Source organism: Anser anser, assembly GCF_964211835.1.
Source record: "Anser anser genome assembly, chromosome: 17".
NCBI classification, from domain to species: domain Eukaryota; kingdom Metazoa; phylum Chordata; class Aves; order Anseriformes; family Anatidae; genus Anser; species Anser anser.
This window is the reverse complement of record NC_139738.1, coordinates 12250419-12270156: the sequence shown is the minus strand read 5'-3', so window position 1 is coordinate 12270156 and position 19738 is coordinate 12250419. Positions and strand designations below refer to the sequence as shown.

Below are 19738 nucleotides of genomic sequence, written 5' to 3'. Positions count from 1 at the left end.
TTACTCACAAGGCACTATTTGGGAGGAAAGTTGTGAAAAACAGCTTGGTGAAAAGAAAATACAGTCCTTGGGTCCAAGGAGACACACAGTGTCAGGTAGGAAGAGAAAGCTCTCCAAGGTGGTGAAGGAGGCAGTGGAGACTGTGGAATAATCAAGGGATGATTTTGAGCTAGTACGAATAACTCCTTGGAAAAAGACTTACTGAAGACAATCTTGGTGAAGCTAAGGGAAACTCATTAAGCACATTAGTGCTGTAAGGTTTAGGTATGACTTGTATATGCCCCATATGGATCAGGGAGTGGTTTACAAATAAAAATATTTTTCCCCTTATCCTATCAAAAGGTTTCTGATTTTATTACAAAGACCTGAGTTGTCACGAATGCATTCTCAGCTCCACCGTCATACCGAGGTGAGCTCCATAACCAGAGCGTATTCTCCACTGGTCCTGTCTCTTAGCACAAGATTACAGGACAGGCAAGGGCTACCATTAGCAGCTCAAATCGTTCCCTCCCTCTTCATTTTCATGATAAGAAACATCTGTGCTTCTGTTTGTTCAAGCTGCAATTTGAGGAGATTCAACTCTATGTAATTAAGCAATGCCCCTCCTTGGAATGGGTATTACCACTAGATAATTAACCACGTTGGGAGTCTGGTGTTTCAAGAAAGCAATTGTGCTTAACAAATGATGAAGCAAACTGCCTGTCAGGAATGTTTGCTACAGAAGAAGTTATCAGCATTATGAGTGCAGTGTTGCTTTCTATTAAACAATCATTTGTATTTCACTTCATACTAATCTAGCTTTTAATTTTCAAGTGACTTCAGAGCCAGGGAAATTTGCCACTCTATCTGAATTGCTCAGACTTGTGCCCAAACCCACCCCAACTTGAAAGGCTGAGGACTCCAAGTCCCGGCACCACCGGCAGGCAACAAAAAAAAACAAACCAAAACAACAAAAAAAACACCAGAAATAAGAAGGGGACTAGCTGTCCATGATAAAGATGTCTAATGGGGACACTAAGTGTGGGACACCCATAAGCACACTGCTCCAGCCAGGAGACTACAAGTTAATAATCATGATCTGCAGAAACACTACCTGGATCTAGGGTAGGACCAAAGCCCAACTAAGTTTCCCTGGCACTGAGCAGATTAAAGCCTCAGAACCGCATCATCACTTTTAACGTTAATGGAAATTACAGGGCAAGAGGCTAATTGAGCAAAAATTACTCATCTCTCTAGTAGTTCCCACAGGAGGGCAAAATGGTGATAAGATAACCCTCAGAAATCATGTTCATATGTCAAAAGATAAGATCTGGAAAAAGTCCACGATCTCTGTCAACCACAAAGAAATTCAAAAAGACAGCAGCCGGGTAGGTCATTGCCTACATTCAGTGTCAAGACATCTGTCAGTATGAGGAAGTTTTAGATACCCGCTTTCAAAGCCAGCCAACATCTGTACCATGAGTTAATGCTGCCAATGGACCAGATTTTGGCAAAGATGCTTTCCCTTGCGAAGAGTTTATTATGTGAAAATTGTTTTGTTTATTATGGAGAAACACGCTTCTGCATTTAAGTAACTCAAACAAAAAAGTAACTTGACACTAGCAGGAAGAGTTCTCCTGTTTTCCAGATACGATAGCCTAGTTTCAGTGTCAAACTCAAGGAAGGACAGCAACAGGCTTCTGCCCAACATTGCTCATTTCACTGCAAAGCAGCAGGCTTCTTTCTGGCATAGTCCTCTTAGCCCAGTGTTCCAAATCTGAATTTTGTCTGAATAAAATGGCCATCCCATTCCCTGATAAGAAATTAAGATTATAAGAGCACAGTCAAGTCCATACAAGCAACCAGACTTCCTGGCAATTCCCTCAACCAAGACCCCATATACCTGAATGTAGTGCACCCATCATACCTTTGTCAGAGACATTTGAAGCTACCACCAAGTTGTCCAGCAGAAGGTGGAGACCAGGGAATGATGCCTTCACAGCCCCCAGAAGTTTGAACAAACTTTCAGCTTTCAGGGTTTTCTCTTCTTCCACCTTCTTGAAGAGATTGTGGATGGCTGCCCTCTGAGAGCTGCCTTCACAGCAATCCAAAACTGCCTGTGACAAAGAAACAGACAAGATACTGCGAGTGCTTCCTACAAACTCTTAGACCTGAATAGCTCTAATGAAACAGGGACAGTATCACAGTGCTAAGTATAGCAACAAATCCATATTCACTGCTTCTCTTAATTTGAAGAACTGGGAGATGTTACAGGATGCTAGTTACAGGAGCATTTAAACACATCCCGAAATATCAGAACACAAACCAGCAGCGTGCCTACGTAGTCCAATGGAATGGCATCCTGCCTCAGAAATGGCATGGCCAGGAGGACTAGAGAAGTGGCTGGTGGCGCTTAGGGATGTGGCTCAGTGTTAGGCTGATGGTTGGAGTTGATCTTAAGGGTCTCTTCCAACCTAAATGAGTCTATGACTCTAAGTAATTATCCGCTTGTACGTGGCACTGGTGAGACTGCTTCTTGAATACTGCATTCAGTTTTGGGCCCTTCTCTACAAGGGCATCAAGTTGCTCCAGAGTGTGCAGAGAAGAGCAACAAAGCTCATGAAGGGACTAGAGAACAAGAGATAAGAGGGGTGGCTGAGGGCACCAGGTCCATGCTGCGCAAAGGGAAATCACACTGTGAGGCTACCCCATCGCTTGGCAAGCCACGTGGAAAGACAGTGCCTTGCAGACACATATATACACCCCTCACCCACAAAGCTTTCCTTCTCATGGATTTGTTACCCGCTTCTCTGAAGTGGTCAGGAATCCCTCTTCTGCTGCCTCCAGGAACTCTGTGATAGGGCTCAGCTGTGTCACGCTTTGGATCAGCTCCTCCCTGCATCCCAGCAAACGAGCAGTCAGCATCTTTCCCTCTTTCACACTCTCTGGAGGAAAAAGGATTCAGAAGTACAAGAGAAGAAACAAGTCAGTCTGAAGGGACTGACAGGCTCCTGAAGCGAGTGAGATTTTGTGTAAAATCTAAGTGAATAGCAAAGCTCATCCCAAGCACAAGCAGCAGAGAAAAATCACTTTACAATTCTCTTTAAACTCTGTGAAAGGAAAACGTCTCATTTATCTAACAGAGCATAAAGCCACAAAGCAAGCTGGAGGTTAACACCAGGTTTGCAAAGCCACTACTTTGTGTCAGACTCCACTAAGAAAGGAGCTTTCAGTCCTGAGGTTCAGCTGTGCTCTGGCCCACGCTGGCTTTGCAGCCATCGATCCAACCCTCCAGGCAACAATGGGGAGAGCCCTGCGCTGCCCGCAACCCGCTGCTGTGGAACAGAAACACTCCAGGATCTTGGCCAGCACGCAATAAGCCTCCTGTATCTGAGTAAGGATACAAGGATCGAACAAATGCTGGAGCACTGCAGCCTGCCAGAGGGATGTGACCAGGTTTCTGAAGGTGCTTTGCCTGTATGGTTACCCACCCACTTTGCCAGAACCGTGCCCAGTTCTCTACCTGTTTGCTGCAGGGCTTCTCCACTGTCCTGTTCCTTCTCCAGCAGGGCTGCTCTCAGCTTGGGATTCACATCTTGAAACAGCTTCAGTAAGGACACAAGGGTCTGTGCATCCAGGGTCTCAGCATCCTTCACTTCGCCCAACAGCTTTGTGAACACCGACTGTTCCCCTACCTCTGCCAGACAGGCAACCAGAGCCTACAAGAGAACAGGCAAGCACAGGGAAGGTTTAACAACACAGCCAACTGCCTGATACAAGCAAAAAGCAGAAGAATCCTTGGGTTTTGTTGAGGGGAGGAAAAAAATAAACAAAATACAGAAACCCATATACACATGCACACCAACAGAGGTTGAGCTCACTCAGGCCCTGCCTGCATTGAATTCAGCCCCAGTAGCTGTCTGGGCTGTGGCCACCAGCCCCAGGAAGGAGGGCAACAAGCCCTGCCTGCCAGCTCTTCTCCTTGCAGTGAGCTCTGCTGATGGGAGCTGGTGAATGGTCCCGTTCCAGCACCAAACACACCTCTTCGGACCAGGGCTCTCCCAACAGCAAAATGCCAATAACTAACTGACCTAATAAGACATATTGTAAACACTTATTTAAGAAGCCCAAGACTAGAGCAGGGAATACAAGATTTCAGTGCAGAGCAAGGAGAGCACTTGCATAGAAAGCAGAGAGCATTTTAGGTGGGACTTTTAGGAATTCCCATTCCGAAATCACAATGGAGTCGCATCTCCTAGCTTTGGGCGCAAGCTTTGGAGATTAGGCACAGAAGTGCTGTCTGTAGTGGGCTCTCAGCACACCTGGTTATCAAGCTCAGAGCTCCAAAATCCAATCCAGTGACCCAAAATAGGAACCAGATGCAAACGTGCCTGTGCAGTTATGGAAATAAATGAAAAGAAAAAAGCTGGAACTCTTGATCCCATTTCCCTGGAGCCCTTTAATGCTGTAAATATTGCCCCTAAAGACACACGCTCCCCAGCTCTCCACAAGGGATGCCAGCCTTTCAGAGCAGGCATTCTTTATTACAGACTCCAGGGATGTTATAAAAGTACCTTTGAAGTGGAGAGCTCAGCCCAGCTCCTGAGATAATGGCCATTTTCTGCTGTCATTGTCATTTTTATTTCTACAGAAAGACTGAATGTAACTGCTTGAGGCCACACCATGGAGATGGTGGACTTGCTTTTCCTAGCAGGTGTAAATGCTCATATTTTAGGGTAGCATGACAGCGCAATAACCTATTGCAAGGAGTGTCCACAGAGGGGGAGCTGCAGGAGTCCCAGTTCTTACCCACTAACGGCATTTCTCCTGCCAAACAGAGAGACGTGGACGTGAAGGGCTCTGTTGTGAAGGAAAAAAAGAGATGCAGCAGATGTGCCGAAGAACAAGCTTAAAGGTATTTTTTTAATCCAAGCATCAATTTTTAATAAGACTTGATAACCAGATCATGTTTGTTCTCAAGGTTTGCATGTCTGGCCCCTACCTGATGAGACTGATCCAGCAAAATATCTCAAATCTTACCTTCCTAAAGGTGCTCAGCACCTTCTCAAATACATGTTTTTAATATGTATGAAATGTAACTTGCATTGCTCTAATTTTTATTTATTTTTTTTTAATTAAAATCAGCACAGCATTACTACCCAGAGATCCACTTAACCTCCCTTCCACAGTGCATGGTTTTCGTTAATGGAAATGAGTTCAGAAACTGAAAGGCTCTGCTATTTATAATCTATTTCTGGAAGACCTTTCCTCAGACACATTGCTCAGTGGGAGCAACAGCCTTTTAGCACTGTTTTGAAAGAGTGCACAGTGCATTTTAGACTGACTTTGAAGCAAAAGCAGCTCCCAAAGAACCTGGAAGAACTGGAGAAATAGTGATATTAAGCTGGAATCCCAGCTTCCATTCAGTGGTAAGGTGCCCACATGTTATAGCCTCATCTATTAGGCTTTCACTGCATGGGACACTTTGCAAAACCCTTCATGGCTAAATCAGCACAAAGCAGCATGCAGTCAGCTTCCAGACTGGGACAAGAGACAGCCTGGGGCAGTTTCCCTGGGGGCAGGGAAACCAAGTCACTAAGAACTGACTTCAGCTTGAGTTGTACCACCAAATGGCATCAAAGTCCACTGAGAAATTCAGCCGTGACTGCAGGTGTCAGTTGTGGTGCCCGCAACGCCCCAGCTGCTCACAGTCCTACCAGTACCTCAATGATCACACACCATGAGAACGTCCCTCCAGCTCATCTTAAACCTCCTCAATTCCACGGCAGCCCCGGGGTAAGAAACACCATAGGAGATAGGTCCCCTATCTCCACATTATCTTCCACATTTGGGGGATTTCTTTCCTAATGCCTTCAGTTCCTATGCTGCTACATCCCCTCATCCCACTGCAGGATCTCTTACTCTTCCCCATTGCTCCTTCATGCTCCAAATTCTTTTGCTTCTTCTAACACTCCCTAGAGCTTTGGCCACGAAGACGCCCAAGGCTGCTCATGCCATGCCACAACCTGCTTTTGAAATGGACAAAAGTGTTGTGCCCTCCCAGCCAGGCACCAACTCCCCTCCTCACAGCAAACAAAAATTCATAGGAAGATAGCTGGACAGGATTGTGAGAGTAAGGGTTTTTGGGTGGGGACAGAGATGCCTGAGGAGGGGCTGGAGGCCAGCCCTACAGGGCATGAGCCTGAGGCAAGAGCTGAGCTAACTAAATTCATGTGCGGTCCTGGGCAGTGTCCTGAGGGGCATTCAGCAGCTCCAGCTGCTGACTGACCTGGAGAACACGTAAACCAGGTGGGCAAATAGTGCATATCCCATGCCGGGAGTGCAAAGGCCCATAAGTGAGCCTGCAGATTTCACGCAGGGATGTGGGGAGAGAGGCAGAGCAGCAGGCAGTGCAACCACAAATCCAGCTGGCCACTAATCCACAGCCTTGCCTTTTCCCTGTAGGTGGATTTTCACATCTCATCCATGCTTCTGCTCCCACTGTGAAACATGCCTCAGGTGCAAGAGCTCTCTGCAAAGAGCCATGAAGCAATGACAAAGTTCCTGCAGCTTTGCCACCAGGAAAACAGACAAACTTGGAAGCTCACACTCCTAATCAGGATGCGGAAAATAACAGCAAACCTTTTTGGGCCGCATCCAGAAATTCCTGCAACTGCAAATGAAGGACAGCAATAATTGGACAGGCCCATATGCAGTGGAAGTGATCCACAAGCACAGTGACATTTATTCTGAACTAGAGAATCAACGGTCCCCCACTTCATCTGAAACCAGTAGTAGAGGGAACAAATGAGCTGTGCAATAATTTGAATTGAGTTTCTCTAAGAGAGCACAGGAAGATAAGACTTGACACCAGCAAAGCCCTTCTACGCTTTCCCAGATTACTGCAGTTTCAGTCTTGTTCTCATTTTCAAGCAGGTTTTGTCCAGGCCAGAATCAAATTAGATAGGAATAGTTTATGTGAGTTATACAGAGAGACTTCAAAACAAAAACAACCCCCCACAAAAACACATCATCTTAAATAGAAAACCAACATATAACGGTACATCTGCATTTTTCAGCCCAGGGAGCAGAAGGTAGCAACAAACTTAGAGAAAAGTAAGAATTCTGACAAAACCAAGCCTCGCCGGCAAAAAAATCTTGCAACTTAAACTTCTGCTGGATGTACCTGGAAATAAGGCAGCCACACTGAAAGGAAGCACAGCACAACCCCATAGAACATAGGGCTACTGGCCCGCTGCAGGAAACAAGGCACCCATTCACAGACGAGCTCACGAGCAAAGGAACAGAAACAGAGGGAGATGTCTAAAGCAAACTCTCACTGAAACCTAAGGAGCTTAAAGCCAGAGCAGCCTTGGCTCTAAAAGCAGCTGGCAAAACCCCCACCAACACTCCCAAGCCCCAGTGCTGTGCATCAGAAACCCAATAATGCTTGCCTGTAGAGACAATATACCCACAAAGGACTCGTGAGCAGGAGGACATGCACAAGGGATCAGAACTCTCCTCTGCAGCATGGCAAGCACTCCCCACCAGACCGCATTGCATGAAGAAAAGGCAGCTCCTCTCATGGCGTGGTTGCATCTACAGCCATCTCACTGGCTTCCAGATTGACTTTACTTGCCCTGAGGCACCCAAGAGACTTCGAGCAAATAACTGGTAAAATAATACAAAAAGGAAACAAACAAAAAAAAAGAGGGAAAAAAACCAATGACTTTCTACCACTGACAATTTCAGCCCTAATTACACATCCCGAGCTGGGCTCTTCTGAGCTGAACTTACACTTTAAGCATGAAATATACCACTGTATGGTGGCCCCAAAGAAAACACAGGGCCCTTAGGGGAAAAAGCAACACCCTCTGCTGAAAACAGAGCCCAGACCAGTGCCAGTGCCAACAGCTCCTGCTTATTCCAGCAGGAGCTCAGAGAGGAACGGAATAGGCTGAACTGAGAGTTTTCACCTAAGCCCTTACTTACGCTGAGCTGCATCCCCCCTCCCCACTGCCTTTGGGGCTGACACTTTTCATGCTTGTTGCAGCTGAGAAGTGATTTTTCTGTAAGGCTTAAAGAAAATCCATTTCTCTTTTATTCAGCATTTATTTACAGCTACAGAAAAATTGTCCAGGTGCCATTCTGCAGTCAGATACCCAGACTGTCTCTGAGCTCCACAGCTTCCCATTTGGGCCCTACAGCAACAACTCATTTGGGAGCAAAACGGGCAGGGCATATGGCATATAAGGGCCCACCAACCTCATCTGCCAGGCCTGAAGAAACTCAAAACATTATAGTTTCTGTTGCTTTGCAGTAAATGGGGCTTCCTAGGCCATTACAGAAGCAAGGCAATGTACTTGCCTACCTGCAGCACAGGGTGTTAGCAGGTGAGAGGGACACGCTGGCACAGGCTGCCCTCTGGCAGCGCCTGTCCATGTCCCCTGAGCACAGCACCCTCCCAGAGGTGCTGCTCCAGTCGAGCCTCAATTACCAATGTGTGGAATGGGTAAAACCTTAAACCTGACATCATTTTCTAATCCAGAAGATGAACCAACACACAAAAATGTAATCTTTCTGCAGGCATGCAGAGAGCAATGCACTCAAAGGTGCTCGTCAGCCTGGCCAGGCTTGCAACTGCAACCATGAATTAGGACCCCCATCTCCCTCCTGAAGCTCCAGCATTTTTAAACTGAACATCAAAGGGGTCAGCCACTAAGGGAACATAGGCTTCCCTCCCACGAACATTCAAAGGGTCATCAGAAAAAAAATCTATATTCACTGACTCAAGAGAATTCTCCTACCTGCTGTCATACTTTTTTTTTTCTTCTAGGAAAGATGTTGACTTTGGTTTTCAAAAGCAGAAAGCTGTCTTGGCCAAAACATCCCTTGTCACACTGGCAGACTGGTACCACTGGGCCCAGGTGACTGAAACCCAGACAGCTTCCCTCCCAGTGAGCTTGCAAGACCTACAGATCTCTGCCCTCTAATCCGGGGAACATGAGTTCTTGACTTTGAAAGTCAGGCTAACCACAGAGTCACCAAAAAGTTGGTAACAAAACTACCATGCTCTTATTTCTTTATATACAGAAAAGCTATAGAGGGCAATTCATGCAGCCAGGCAGCCTGGCCTGAAAACAGCTTCATCAGAAGCAGCCCAGATGAGCAGAGCAAACACATGACAGCCATGGCTCTTCCCCAGACACTGCACTCAAGCAGTGCCCCCATGTCCCCCCTGCATGGCCACTACACAAATACAGGAACTTCAGTAGTGCCACTGCAGATGTAACCTGCTGTTAGCTGGGGGTTGGTCTATTCTCCCACGTGCCTGGTGACAGGACGAGGGGCAATGGGCTAAAGTTGCGCCAGGGGAGGTTTAGGTTGGATATTAGGAAGAACTTCTTTACTGAAAGGGTTGTTAGGCATTGGAATGGGCTGCCCAGGGAAGTGGTTCAGTCACCATCCCTGGAGGTCTTTAAAAGACATTTAGACGTTGAGCTTAGTGATAAGGTTTAGTGGAGGACTTGTTAGAGTTAGGTCAGAGGTTGGACTAGAGGTCTCTTCCAACCTAGATGATTCTGTGATTCTTTGGTGGCTTTGAGCTACTGTGATGGCTGGCATCTGTTGTTCAGAGCCCAGAGTACCCTTCAGTGTTAACCAATCACTAGACTCAACTATCTTCCAACACCAACCTAAGCATCATTCATCTGCAATGACTGCTTTTAAAGTGGCACACCACCGGGAGAAGCGTCATGGGACATCAGACCAACATGCCACACATCCGTCACCACCTGTGACACTGCTGGTGAACGGCCTGCAAAGCAGAGCAGAGCAGATGCTCCACAGCGAGCCTCCACCATGGGCTCAGGAAGTCTGTTTTGGGATCTCGTGTGTCAGTCATGGCCATGTTGATACAGCTCCCAAAGCAAATACCACAAACAGAAGGAGTGTCAGAGCTCTCCTACCACACACTGAAGATGTCTTCAGGCAGGACATATACTTCCTTACCTACACGCATGAGAAGCTTGCTCTTACAGATGCTTCTCAAGGGTGTCGTTCGGGTGAGCACAATTTGCCCTTCAAACAACAAAGCACCAAAGCCCCAGATTCCCCATGAAAAGATTTCTTGGGCAGGGCCAAAACTATTCTAGCCCTCAGCAAGGTGGAGAAGAAAAGACTTGTATTATTTTTCCAACAAACACACCTACCTCCCTTTGAGAGGCATCAATTTCTCTGCACTCTTCTAGTCTTCTCAGAACAGTGTGGGCATCAGAAAGGGCCTCAGAGAAAACACTTTCATATCGAAGAAAGAAATCCAGTTTACAGCTTTTGCTCTCTGCTGCTGTGTGAGAGAAACATGATGAGTTATTTGCTAATTGAAGGGATTCACAAAAAGCATGATGTGATTGAAAAGCATCAGTTTGTAACCAACACATTGGCTGTAATATGAACACTGTGACTCACAAATCCCTTCTGAAGATATCATGCAGCCTGGAGGAAAAACTAACAGTTTATTTAACACTAGTTATAGATGGAACATTTATTTTAAATCCAGTGCAGCGCAGCCTCTGTTTTCCTCCCATGCTGAACACAACTTTAAAAGATAAGGTAGTATTAGCAGGCAACTCTGTTCACTTACTGTTACAAAGATTGTGTTATCAACCCCATGTTCTGCACTAACACAGATCCCACTGTACATCAGATGCAATCACATGCACGGATAGAAAAGTTTTGCTTGCTACAGCTCTGGTAAAGCGCTAAGAGAGAAACAGTCACAAAGGCCTAAGGAACTGTGCCAAAGGAAGAAAGTCCCTACAGAACAGGGGTACACACCAGTGCTGCTACCAACCCAGGGCAAACTAGAATGAAGAAATGCAGAGAAAAAGATCCCCCATACCAAGAAAGGGTAATGCAACCATGTTGTAAATCACTACAAGGCAATCCTGTGCCCAGACCTGTAAAGTCTCACCTAAATCACTCATTCTTCCTTTCTTCTCCAGAGGCTCAGCAGGCTCCTCTTCTGCACAGCCACACTGCTCTGTGCAGGCAGGCTGGTCAGGATGAGAGCCTGAATCTGCCCTGAGAGATCCAGAGCTGCTCAGCACTGTGTCCTGTGGAACCCAGGTGTGATTCACAGTAAGCTCTTGGTCAGGAAGAGAAACACCTCCTTCCATTTCTGCTTCTAAAGGGCCAGGAGAAGGGGACACTCTCTGAGGGTGCTGGGTATCTGTTTTTTCTTCGGCAGGAGGTTTTTCAGACTGGGGCAGGTTATCAGCTTCAGCGCTGTTTCCAGATGACTCTGCTGGCTGGCTGGAGACCTCTCTCACTATCTGATCCTGAGTTGAGGAGCTGAGGAGGTCTCTAAGGAGGTTTTTGCAACTAACAGCCACATCAAACATCTGCAGACTGTCCGACACAGAGATGACTTTGGTGAAGTTGTGTTTCCCCATCGGGAGTTTGCCAGTGTACATCATCTCCAGCAACAGCGCAAACTCCTCTGGTGTCACCACAGAAGCATCAATGGAGACGGTGTCTGTGCTATCCAACAAGGATTTAAAAAGCACACTGGCAGCAGCCAAAACAACCTTGTGTGCTCTAAAATGAACAGTCCCAATGAAGATGGTGCAATCGCAGAACTGCTGCTCCTTGCAGAGTGTGTACAGCTGCTGCAGCAACTGCTTGCTGTAACTGGGAAGCTCCATGGCTCCAGGATCTAGTGGCTTCCCCTTGCCTTGGTGTCCACACTGCTTTCACAAGGTCCAGCTAAAGAAAAAAAGAATCCTACTAGCAAAAGGAAGTAAAAATCATTTTTTCAGTTTACAGCCCCTAGTAGTTTATTATACTGCAGTTTAGTGGTTACAGCAAAAAGAGGTTCCATTCTTAACTGAGACGCCCCAAATTCAGCAGCTTACCCAACTAAAGCTGCAGAATCCAGACACTGTTCAAACAAATATTTCAGAAGGAGCTTAAGTGTGAAAATTAAGTGCCAGGAGTTCCAAAAAGGAGAAAAACTCCCAGACATGACTCCTACCACAGAGCTCTAAGATGTGTGAGCGCTCTTCAGATCAGGCACTGCAGTGCCACACACTGTCTGCACCCAAGAACTAAAGGAACCAATGCAGGAAGACCTGCTCAGACTATCTATCAAATGCAGAGGAGAATGCGAAGTGTCAGTTTTGACCTACAAAGCACTAAGCAGTTTGGGAGCAGTTAAGTTTCTCCCCACATCACTGCTAAAATCAGCAGGAGCAACTGAGCAGTGAAGACAGATGACTGCTTGTAGCCTGGGTCTGTCAGCACCTCCCTTCTTAGCACACCACAGTCCTAACACATTGACTTACAAGGGACATGACGTGGTCCACATCTTCCCCCCAGGCTTCAATTTCTAGGAGGACAAGCAGACAGGGAAGACTGGGATCACAGAACCATAGACTATCCAGAGTCACAACTCAGAATCATCCCACAAAGATCATTGAGTCTAACTCCTGGGTCTGCACAGGACCACCCAAAAATCAAACTATGTCTGGGACCATTGTCCAAACGTTTCTACAACTCCGTCAGGCTCGGTGCCATGACCACTGCCCTGGGGAGCCTATTCCAGTGCCCAACCACCTTCTCGGTGAAGAACCTTTTCCTAACACCCAGCCTGACCCTCCCCTGTCCCAGCTCCATGCCATTCCCTCAGGTCTTGTCACTGACCCCAGAGAGCAGAGCTCAGCGCCTGCCCCTCCGCTCCCCTCGTGAGGGAGCTGCAGGCCACCATGAGGCCTCCCCTTGGCCTGCTCTGCTCTGGGCTGAACAAACCCAGGGACCTCAGCCACTCCTCATACATGTCCTAGTCTAGACGCTTCACCATCTTTGTAGCCTCCTGTGGACACTCTTTAGTATTTTATTGTACTTTTTATACTGTGGTGCCCACAACCATACACAGTACGGGTGTGTCCCACAGCAGCACAGAGCAGAGTGGGACAGTCACTCCTCTCAAGCAGACGGCAGGCATCTGACCTCTCAGCTGCCACGCAATGATTAATTCTTGGACAGAGAGAGCCATCAATGGCCGAGTCCCCCAGAAGACAAGTGTTTAAAACATCGGGAGGCCCCCAAAATAGGTTATCCCCATATTATATCCTGCTTCTTTCTGAGCTGTAAGGCTTCTGCTATCCAGATTCAACAGATCAAAAAGCTTTACATGACACTAGGTTCACCAAAAGTGATTTGAAATTTAGGACTGAACACTTCAGCAATTAGATGTTACAACGATAGGTGACCGCCCCTCCCTTGTAGATATGAGGCTGTCACAATACTCTCAATCCTTTAGAAAGCCATTCTCAGCAGCACTGCAAGAATGTTATTGCCACCTCAGCTTTTGCAAAAGGATCCTGTATGCAGCTTGCTGCCCTAATTAATGGCTGTTACAAGGAGCTGACCAACACGCCTGCTGGTCTTAATAAAATAATGGCCAAACCTACTTTCTGCATTGATTAGTAAGATCTCTTACCTACCTGGCCAGAGAGATACCATGATCAGGCAGGTGGCTTTCCCAGGACAAGGCTCAGCCCCTGCACTCCGGCTGGGCTGCCCCTGAGATTTCCCCAAATGCGGGAAACCCGACTGCATAATTTGTGGTAGTGTGGGACTGCATTTGTGCTCTCTTTTTATCAGAGGGCAGAAGCACCTCTCCTCTGAAGAAAGGCTGAGAGAGCTGGGGCTGTTCAGCCTGGAGAAGAGAAGGCTCAGAGGTGATCTTATTGCAGCTTTTCAGTACTTAAAAGGGGCTTATAAACAAGATAGAGAGCAACATTTGCTCAGTCAGACAATGACAGGACAAGGGGAAATGGTTTTAAACTAAGAGAGGGGAGATTTAGATCAGAGGTTAGGAGGAAATTCTTCACTCAGAGGGTGGTGAGGCACTGGAAGAGGTTGCCCAGAGAAGCTGTGGATGCCTGTCCTGGTTCCAGTTAGGACAGAGTTAATTTTTCCTCATAGTAGCTGGTAGGGTGCTATGTTTTGGATTAGGATGAGAAGAGCGCTGATAACATGCTGATGTTTTAATTGTTGCAGAGCAGTGTTTACACCAGGCCAAGGACTTTTTGGCTTCTCGCTCTGTCCTGCCAGCGAGCAGGCTCGGGGTGCAGCAGGAGCTGGGAGGGGACAGACCCAGGACAGCTGACCCAAACTGGCCAAAGGGGTATTCCATACCATCTGACGTCATGCTAAACAATATATAGGGGTGGCTGGCCGGGGTGGGGGGCCGGCTGCTCGGGGATAGGCTGGGCATCGGTCAGCGGGTGGTGAGCAATTGCATTGTGCATCACTTGTTTCTTACACATTATTATTATTAATACTATTATCATTATCACTATTATTATTATTATTGTTATTATTATATTCCTGTCTTAATAAACTGTCTTTATCTCAACTCACCGGCTTCACTTTCCCGTTTCTCTCCCCCATCCCAGAGAGGGAGGGGGGAGGGTGAGCGAACGGCTGTGTGGTGTTTAGCTGCCAGCCGGGTTAAACCACAACAACGCCCCATCCCTGGAGGTGCTCAGGACCAGGTTGGACGAGGCTCTGGGCAACCTGATCTAGTGGGTGGCATCCCTGCCTAGGGCAGGGGGGTGGAACTGGATGATCTTTAAGGTTCCTTCCAACCTGAGCCATTCTGTGATTCTAAGATTCTATGATCTCAGTGGCCAGCTTGAGGATGTATTCCATGTCTGTAATTTTTCTTTGACATACACTTGGAACAGGCTTTTTTTAACTTAAAAAAAAAAAAAAGATTGCTGCAATGCCGAGATATTAAGTAATACCATAACACCACTTTTTAAACATATAAACCCACAGCCTTGTGCTCCCTCTGCTGACCAGACTTGGCTACCAACTCAGCTCAGCACACACTACAATGCAACACACACACAAAGCCTACGACTTCCAATGCAAAAGTACGCAAGAAAGCAAATCATATGCAAGCAGTAAAAAAACTAGAACAAAGCTGCCAGGAAAAAAAAAAGAGTCAAGTGAACAGAAAGAGATCAGTAAATGCAAGAATCCAACTCCTCTGTGATTTCTGACACATATGATCACTAGAGTCTCATAGGAGCAGCCCCATTAATCCTCCTGTTCCCTGCACTCTTGGCTTTCTGCTCCAAGCAACTAAAACCCAAAGTGGGTCACTGAAGCAAGCCCAGGTGTCAGCCCAGGGAAGTTCCTCACAGCCATGAGACAAGCTTACCCCATCGTTGCCTGTTCTGCACTTATTCAAAGGCTCTTTCCAAAGGATTCGTCTAAACCAGTAAACACAGCAGAACAGAAAGATGAGATCTGTTCTCTCCCATCCCTTGGCCCTGCAGTCCCTTGGGTAGGACAGCAGCCTCCAAGCAAGGGGCAATTCTTTGTTTTCAGCTCTGAGCCAACAGAGGAATTAAAGACAGTGACAGCCTTAAATCAGAATCTAAATACTTTTTGTGTTTACCAGTTTCCTGTCTTCTTGTTACGAAGATGATGACCTTAGAAGAAGGGTTATTAGGAAGCCAGAAAATTATATACCGCAATTCAATTTTCTTACCTCTCCCACCAAAAGTAATTCTGTCTTTGAAGAGTTGAAAGAGGCTGAGAGGTCATTACCATTCCCTGGGGTGCTCCGAAGGACCAAAGCAGGCAGAACTCCCAGAGGATAATGTAAAATCCTGTATAAGGAACGCAAGCACACCCATTTGTTTTTCAATCTATTTTATTTCAGTTCAGAGCATCAGTGCAGACAGATAAGAGGAAAACAAGCAACACTTTGACTAAATTCAGTGCTCCCTGATCTCTAAAGGCAGCAGAATATACATCACAAAAACAAGCAACATTTTGGCTGTCTGCACTGATACTTTAAATGGAAATACAATAGATTGAAAAACAAATAGGTGTGCTACAGTTCTTATCAGAAAGTTTTCCATTACCCTTCAAAGCAAGGGCTGTTGCCATTCATTCCTGGAATAGGGCTACTCCAATGAGAGAAGGAAATCACAAAGGGGAAGAGCATCACAAACCCAAAGCAATGGTCAAAGTTACCAAAAGGCAGAATTATGCTGCCTTACGTTATCTTTGGGTCAATATATCAGGTTGCCTTCCTTTCCACCAGAGGAAATTACTCGAGACTCACCTGTAAGCCTGTCTCTCTTTGGGCAGAAGGGTTTTACTGACCAGGACCCACCACAGCACATTTAATTTCCATAACACATCTAACCCAACCTGCGAACAGGCTGCTTCTGACCCTGCAGCCCTGCTCCTCCCTTCCACCCATCTCCTCTGCAACAGTTCTACTGAACTGGTGATCACAAGAGAAACTGGAACAGGCCACTGATTTCTTGACCCACGGCAAACTTATTTATTTGTCCCTTGATGAGTTGGTCTTCCAATGTATCATCTCAATGAACAGACTTAATTAGCGGTCATAGATCTCCAATGAAAAGGATATGAATCTGCTGTTGTAAAAGCCAAAGATAATTTCCTTTCTTACCTGCCTTTAAAAACTTTTGGGGAACGTTCACAGCTTCTGTTCAAGAAGGGATAACAACTCCACGAACCAGTACGCGCATATGATGAGAAACAGCTTTGCAGGAGGGCAGTAGTATACAGCTCACAAGTAGAGCTGAAATTCTGGTGGACACATCCTTGCTTCTAAGTATTTGTAATGATAGACAAGAGCCTTGAGATATTTGTCACGGCAGCAATGTAATCAACGTTTCGCCTTCAACGGAATGGACACGCAATTTTAAGTGACAGGAAAAGCGATCATTCAAATCTGGTGATACACAGAATAGCTACGTTAATCTTGACTTAACGCAACACTCCTGCATAGAATCCATCACCTAGCCAGGACCACAGCGGTGCAGTAAAGGGCAGCCCGTAGGCTCTCTTCAGCCTGCTTGGGTTGCCTACGAACGTCCCACAGCCTCAGAGGGGCCTCCGTGAAGCAGAGCACGGGCATTCCTTTGCCCCCATCCCCCACGAGCAGGGGCCTGGGACCAAACTGCCCCACACAGGGCAGACCCCGGCCTCAGCTGGGCCCCCCACGCTGAGGTGGGGGAGACGGGACAGCGAGGCCCGGACGGCTGGGAGCGCTGCAGATGGCAACGCCCCCCGCCCCGCTTAGCGGGGCAGCGTCCCGCCAACCCCGGCTCCCCCGCGGAGCCGCCGGGGCCGGGCCCCTCGCCCCGCCGTCGCCATGGTTACCTTTACTGGGCGCTGCTCGGCGGACACGGCGCACACCCGCGGCATCCGCGGGAACAATAAAGCTCCAACCCCAGCCGCCCCGCCCCGCGCCGTCCCACCCCTCCCTCCGCGGCGGTGGGCCGCCATCTTGAGGCGGCCGCGGGCCGGCTCCCGCCGCACGTGACGGAGGAGCGGGGAGGCGGGGCGAGAGGCGGCCGTGGGCCGCCTGCCTTCCACCTTGAGGCGGGGAGACCTGTGCCGCTGTGGGCCCCGCAGAGGGAAGGGCATTGAGTGCTCTGCCCGCAGGCCCTGCAGGGGGAGGGAGGCGCAGGGCCGTATAGTCCTGGCAGTGGGTCCAGGTCCTCGTGCTCTGCCCTCAGCCCTTTGCCCAGTTGCCAACCCTTTGCTTCACAGCACACAGCTGGTGTGGTTTGTGCCTGCTCCGTCCCAGTGACCATCTCAGCTCCCCTAGTCCTGCACCTCTCCTGAGGGCAGTGCCACCAGGCAGGATCCAGCACCGCAGGCAGGGAACTCACCGGCTCACCAGACCTGCAGAGGCTGAGCCAGAGGGGTTGCATGTGGTCCCAGTTGTGACTCCACAGGTGTCCGGCTGACCCAAGGAAACGCAAGGGACAAAGGAGTCACTGCAAGCCACGGTGCTTCTCAAGGCCATGCATGTCCCCAGTGTACGTGTGCTATACACTGGCCTACATACAGCAGGATGTGGGGTGGGACCACACTGTCCTCACTGGGCGCATGGGCTCCAAACCTACTCTTGGGTCAGATGAGACCTTAATTTGTATTTGTGTGGAGCTGCACTGGCATACCAAGGGTGCCCTTTGTTCCTCTCAAAGAGCCTGGCCTTGGTTTGTTTATGTTCCCTGTCTATCAGTAACCTGACCCAGCTCATAGCTCAAACAGGGCCTCAGGGTGCATTTAGCTTGAGCAAGCTCTGAGAGCTTCCAGATGGCCCCAGTAAGCAGGATGGAGGAGAGGGCTGGGTTACCTGTCAGCGTTGCACCATGGGGCTGTGCCTAAGCTGAGCAGCCTGTGAGAGGCACTCAAATATGCAGTTGCTGAGCCTGGTGCACCGAGAGGCAGGTGTCTGCTCTTCCAAGTGGCCTTTGTGCTGCCAGGTGGGAGCTGGCTTTGCAGGTGACTCCTTCCCAAAGCCTCCCTGTGTGAGGGCAGTACCGTTCATTTATTCTTGAGCCCTTGGCAACCAGGACAGAGATTTTCTGTATGTCTGTTATCTGTGCCTCCTGCTATTAGACTAGTGTCCATGCACTTGGAAAGGAGCAGTATAATGAAGACAGCAGCAAAGGTCAGGATAACTGAGGTGTCGGGTGAGGCAGGCAACTCCCAACGTGCACATGCACACTCCTTGGTTTGCAGGCCAGAAGCAAAGTTTGCAATAATTAAGTATAACCTGCTATAGGTCTGCCCTGAACTGGTTCTTAACTTCAACTAAAGCAAAGCCTTCAGGAAAGAAATGGGACCCCGCCAGAGCAGTGCTGTCAGATCTTCTTGTGGACAAGGAATGGGCCAATGCGTTACCTTAAACAGCAGAAGGCCACAGAGTGGCCCCGCTGGCCTCACTAAAGCACAGCTGCTCACTGATCACACCCTGCCTGCACAGGAGACCCACCAGCCAGCAAAGATGTAATCCCTTTCCTGTGTGTGACACCGTGGTTTCTTAATCAACTGACACATAGTACCGACTTGCACACCTGAAAACTGCTGGTTCTTCTGCACACAGCTCTAACAGTGCTCTCAGAAAGTTTTGTCTGATGTGTCATTGTGGAAGCAAAAGAGCTTGGCCACACTTTGCATGAAAAAAAAAATGAGGAGGGGAATGAAATGAAAATGAAAAGAGGGGGGAGGGGAATCGTCAAACAGTGCAGGGAGTAACAAGTTTAGGTATTGAATAATATTGAAACAGTACTGAACAATACCCGAACAAGTTCTGGAAGCGGGCTGTGTGCTGCCATCTATTGATGGATTGAGGGGAAGACCTAATGAGCCAATATTTGCATAAGCAAGTGTTAATTTTTGGATAAATGCATGGGGCAGGGGGATAATAGCCTTGGCTATGTAGCTTTGACACCAGGCTATGTGTTACCTGGTAAAGAGCAGCAGGCAGGCAGGGACAGGGGTTGTGGGCCCTGTCTACTGTCAAGCTGTCTCTGCAGGGATGCAAATGAAATTCTGGTGCTGGCATGTGGTCAGGCAGATCATCTTGGAAACAAATGGATATTAATTAGAAACCCATAATGATATGATGAGACCTGCTCGGTTCTGGGGCCTCTGCATACCGCCAGGGAAATGCTTTTGGCTGGGATCCTCAGCCATGAATGGCATGGCCAGCTATTCTGGCCATTAGAATACAGATGGCATCACTACAGCAGGTTTCAAGGTCACTTCTGGAGGATTCAAAAAAGGCAGGCTTGGCTGTTTTCTTGCAGTGCTACAAAGAGAGATTCCTGCTCAGACTGCAGACCTTTGCCAGTCTCATGCAACAAATTGTTTTGTTAGAGATGTCAATTCCAGCTCTGCC

The 19738-nt window shown here is 47.9% G+C and overlaps 1 protein-coding gene across 1 annotated transcript in view; it reads right to left on the bottom strand.

Annotated features, from left to right (window-relative positions):
• LOC310883116 (zinc finger and BTB domain-containing protein 40-like) overlaps nt 1-17196 on the bottom strand; it is a 35770-nt gene extending 18574 nt beyond the window's left edge. The window contains 6 exon segments of the mRNA XM_083802957.1: nt 1907-2096; nt 2782-2924; nt 3503-3698; nt 10191-10324; nt 10952-11745; nt 16487-17196. Of these exon segments, the coding sequence (XP_083659083.1) occupies nt 1907-2096; nt 2782-2924; nt 3503-3698; nt 10191-10324; nt 10952-11684 (1396 nt within the window). The 5' untranslated portion in view covers nt 11685-11745; nt 16487-17196.
• Between the last annotated feature and the right edge of the window lie 2542 nt (nt 17197-19738).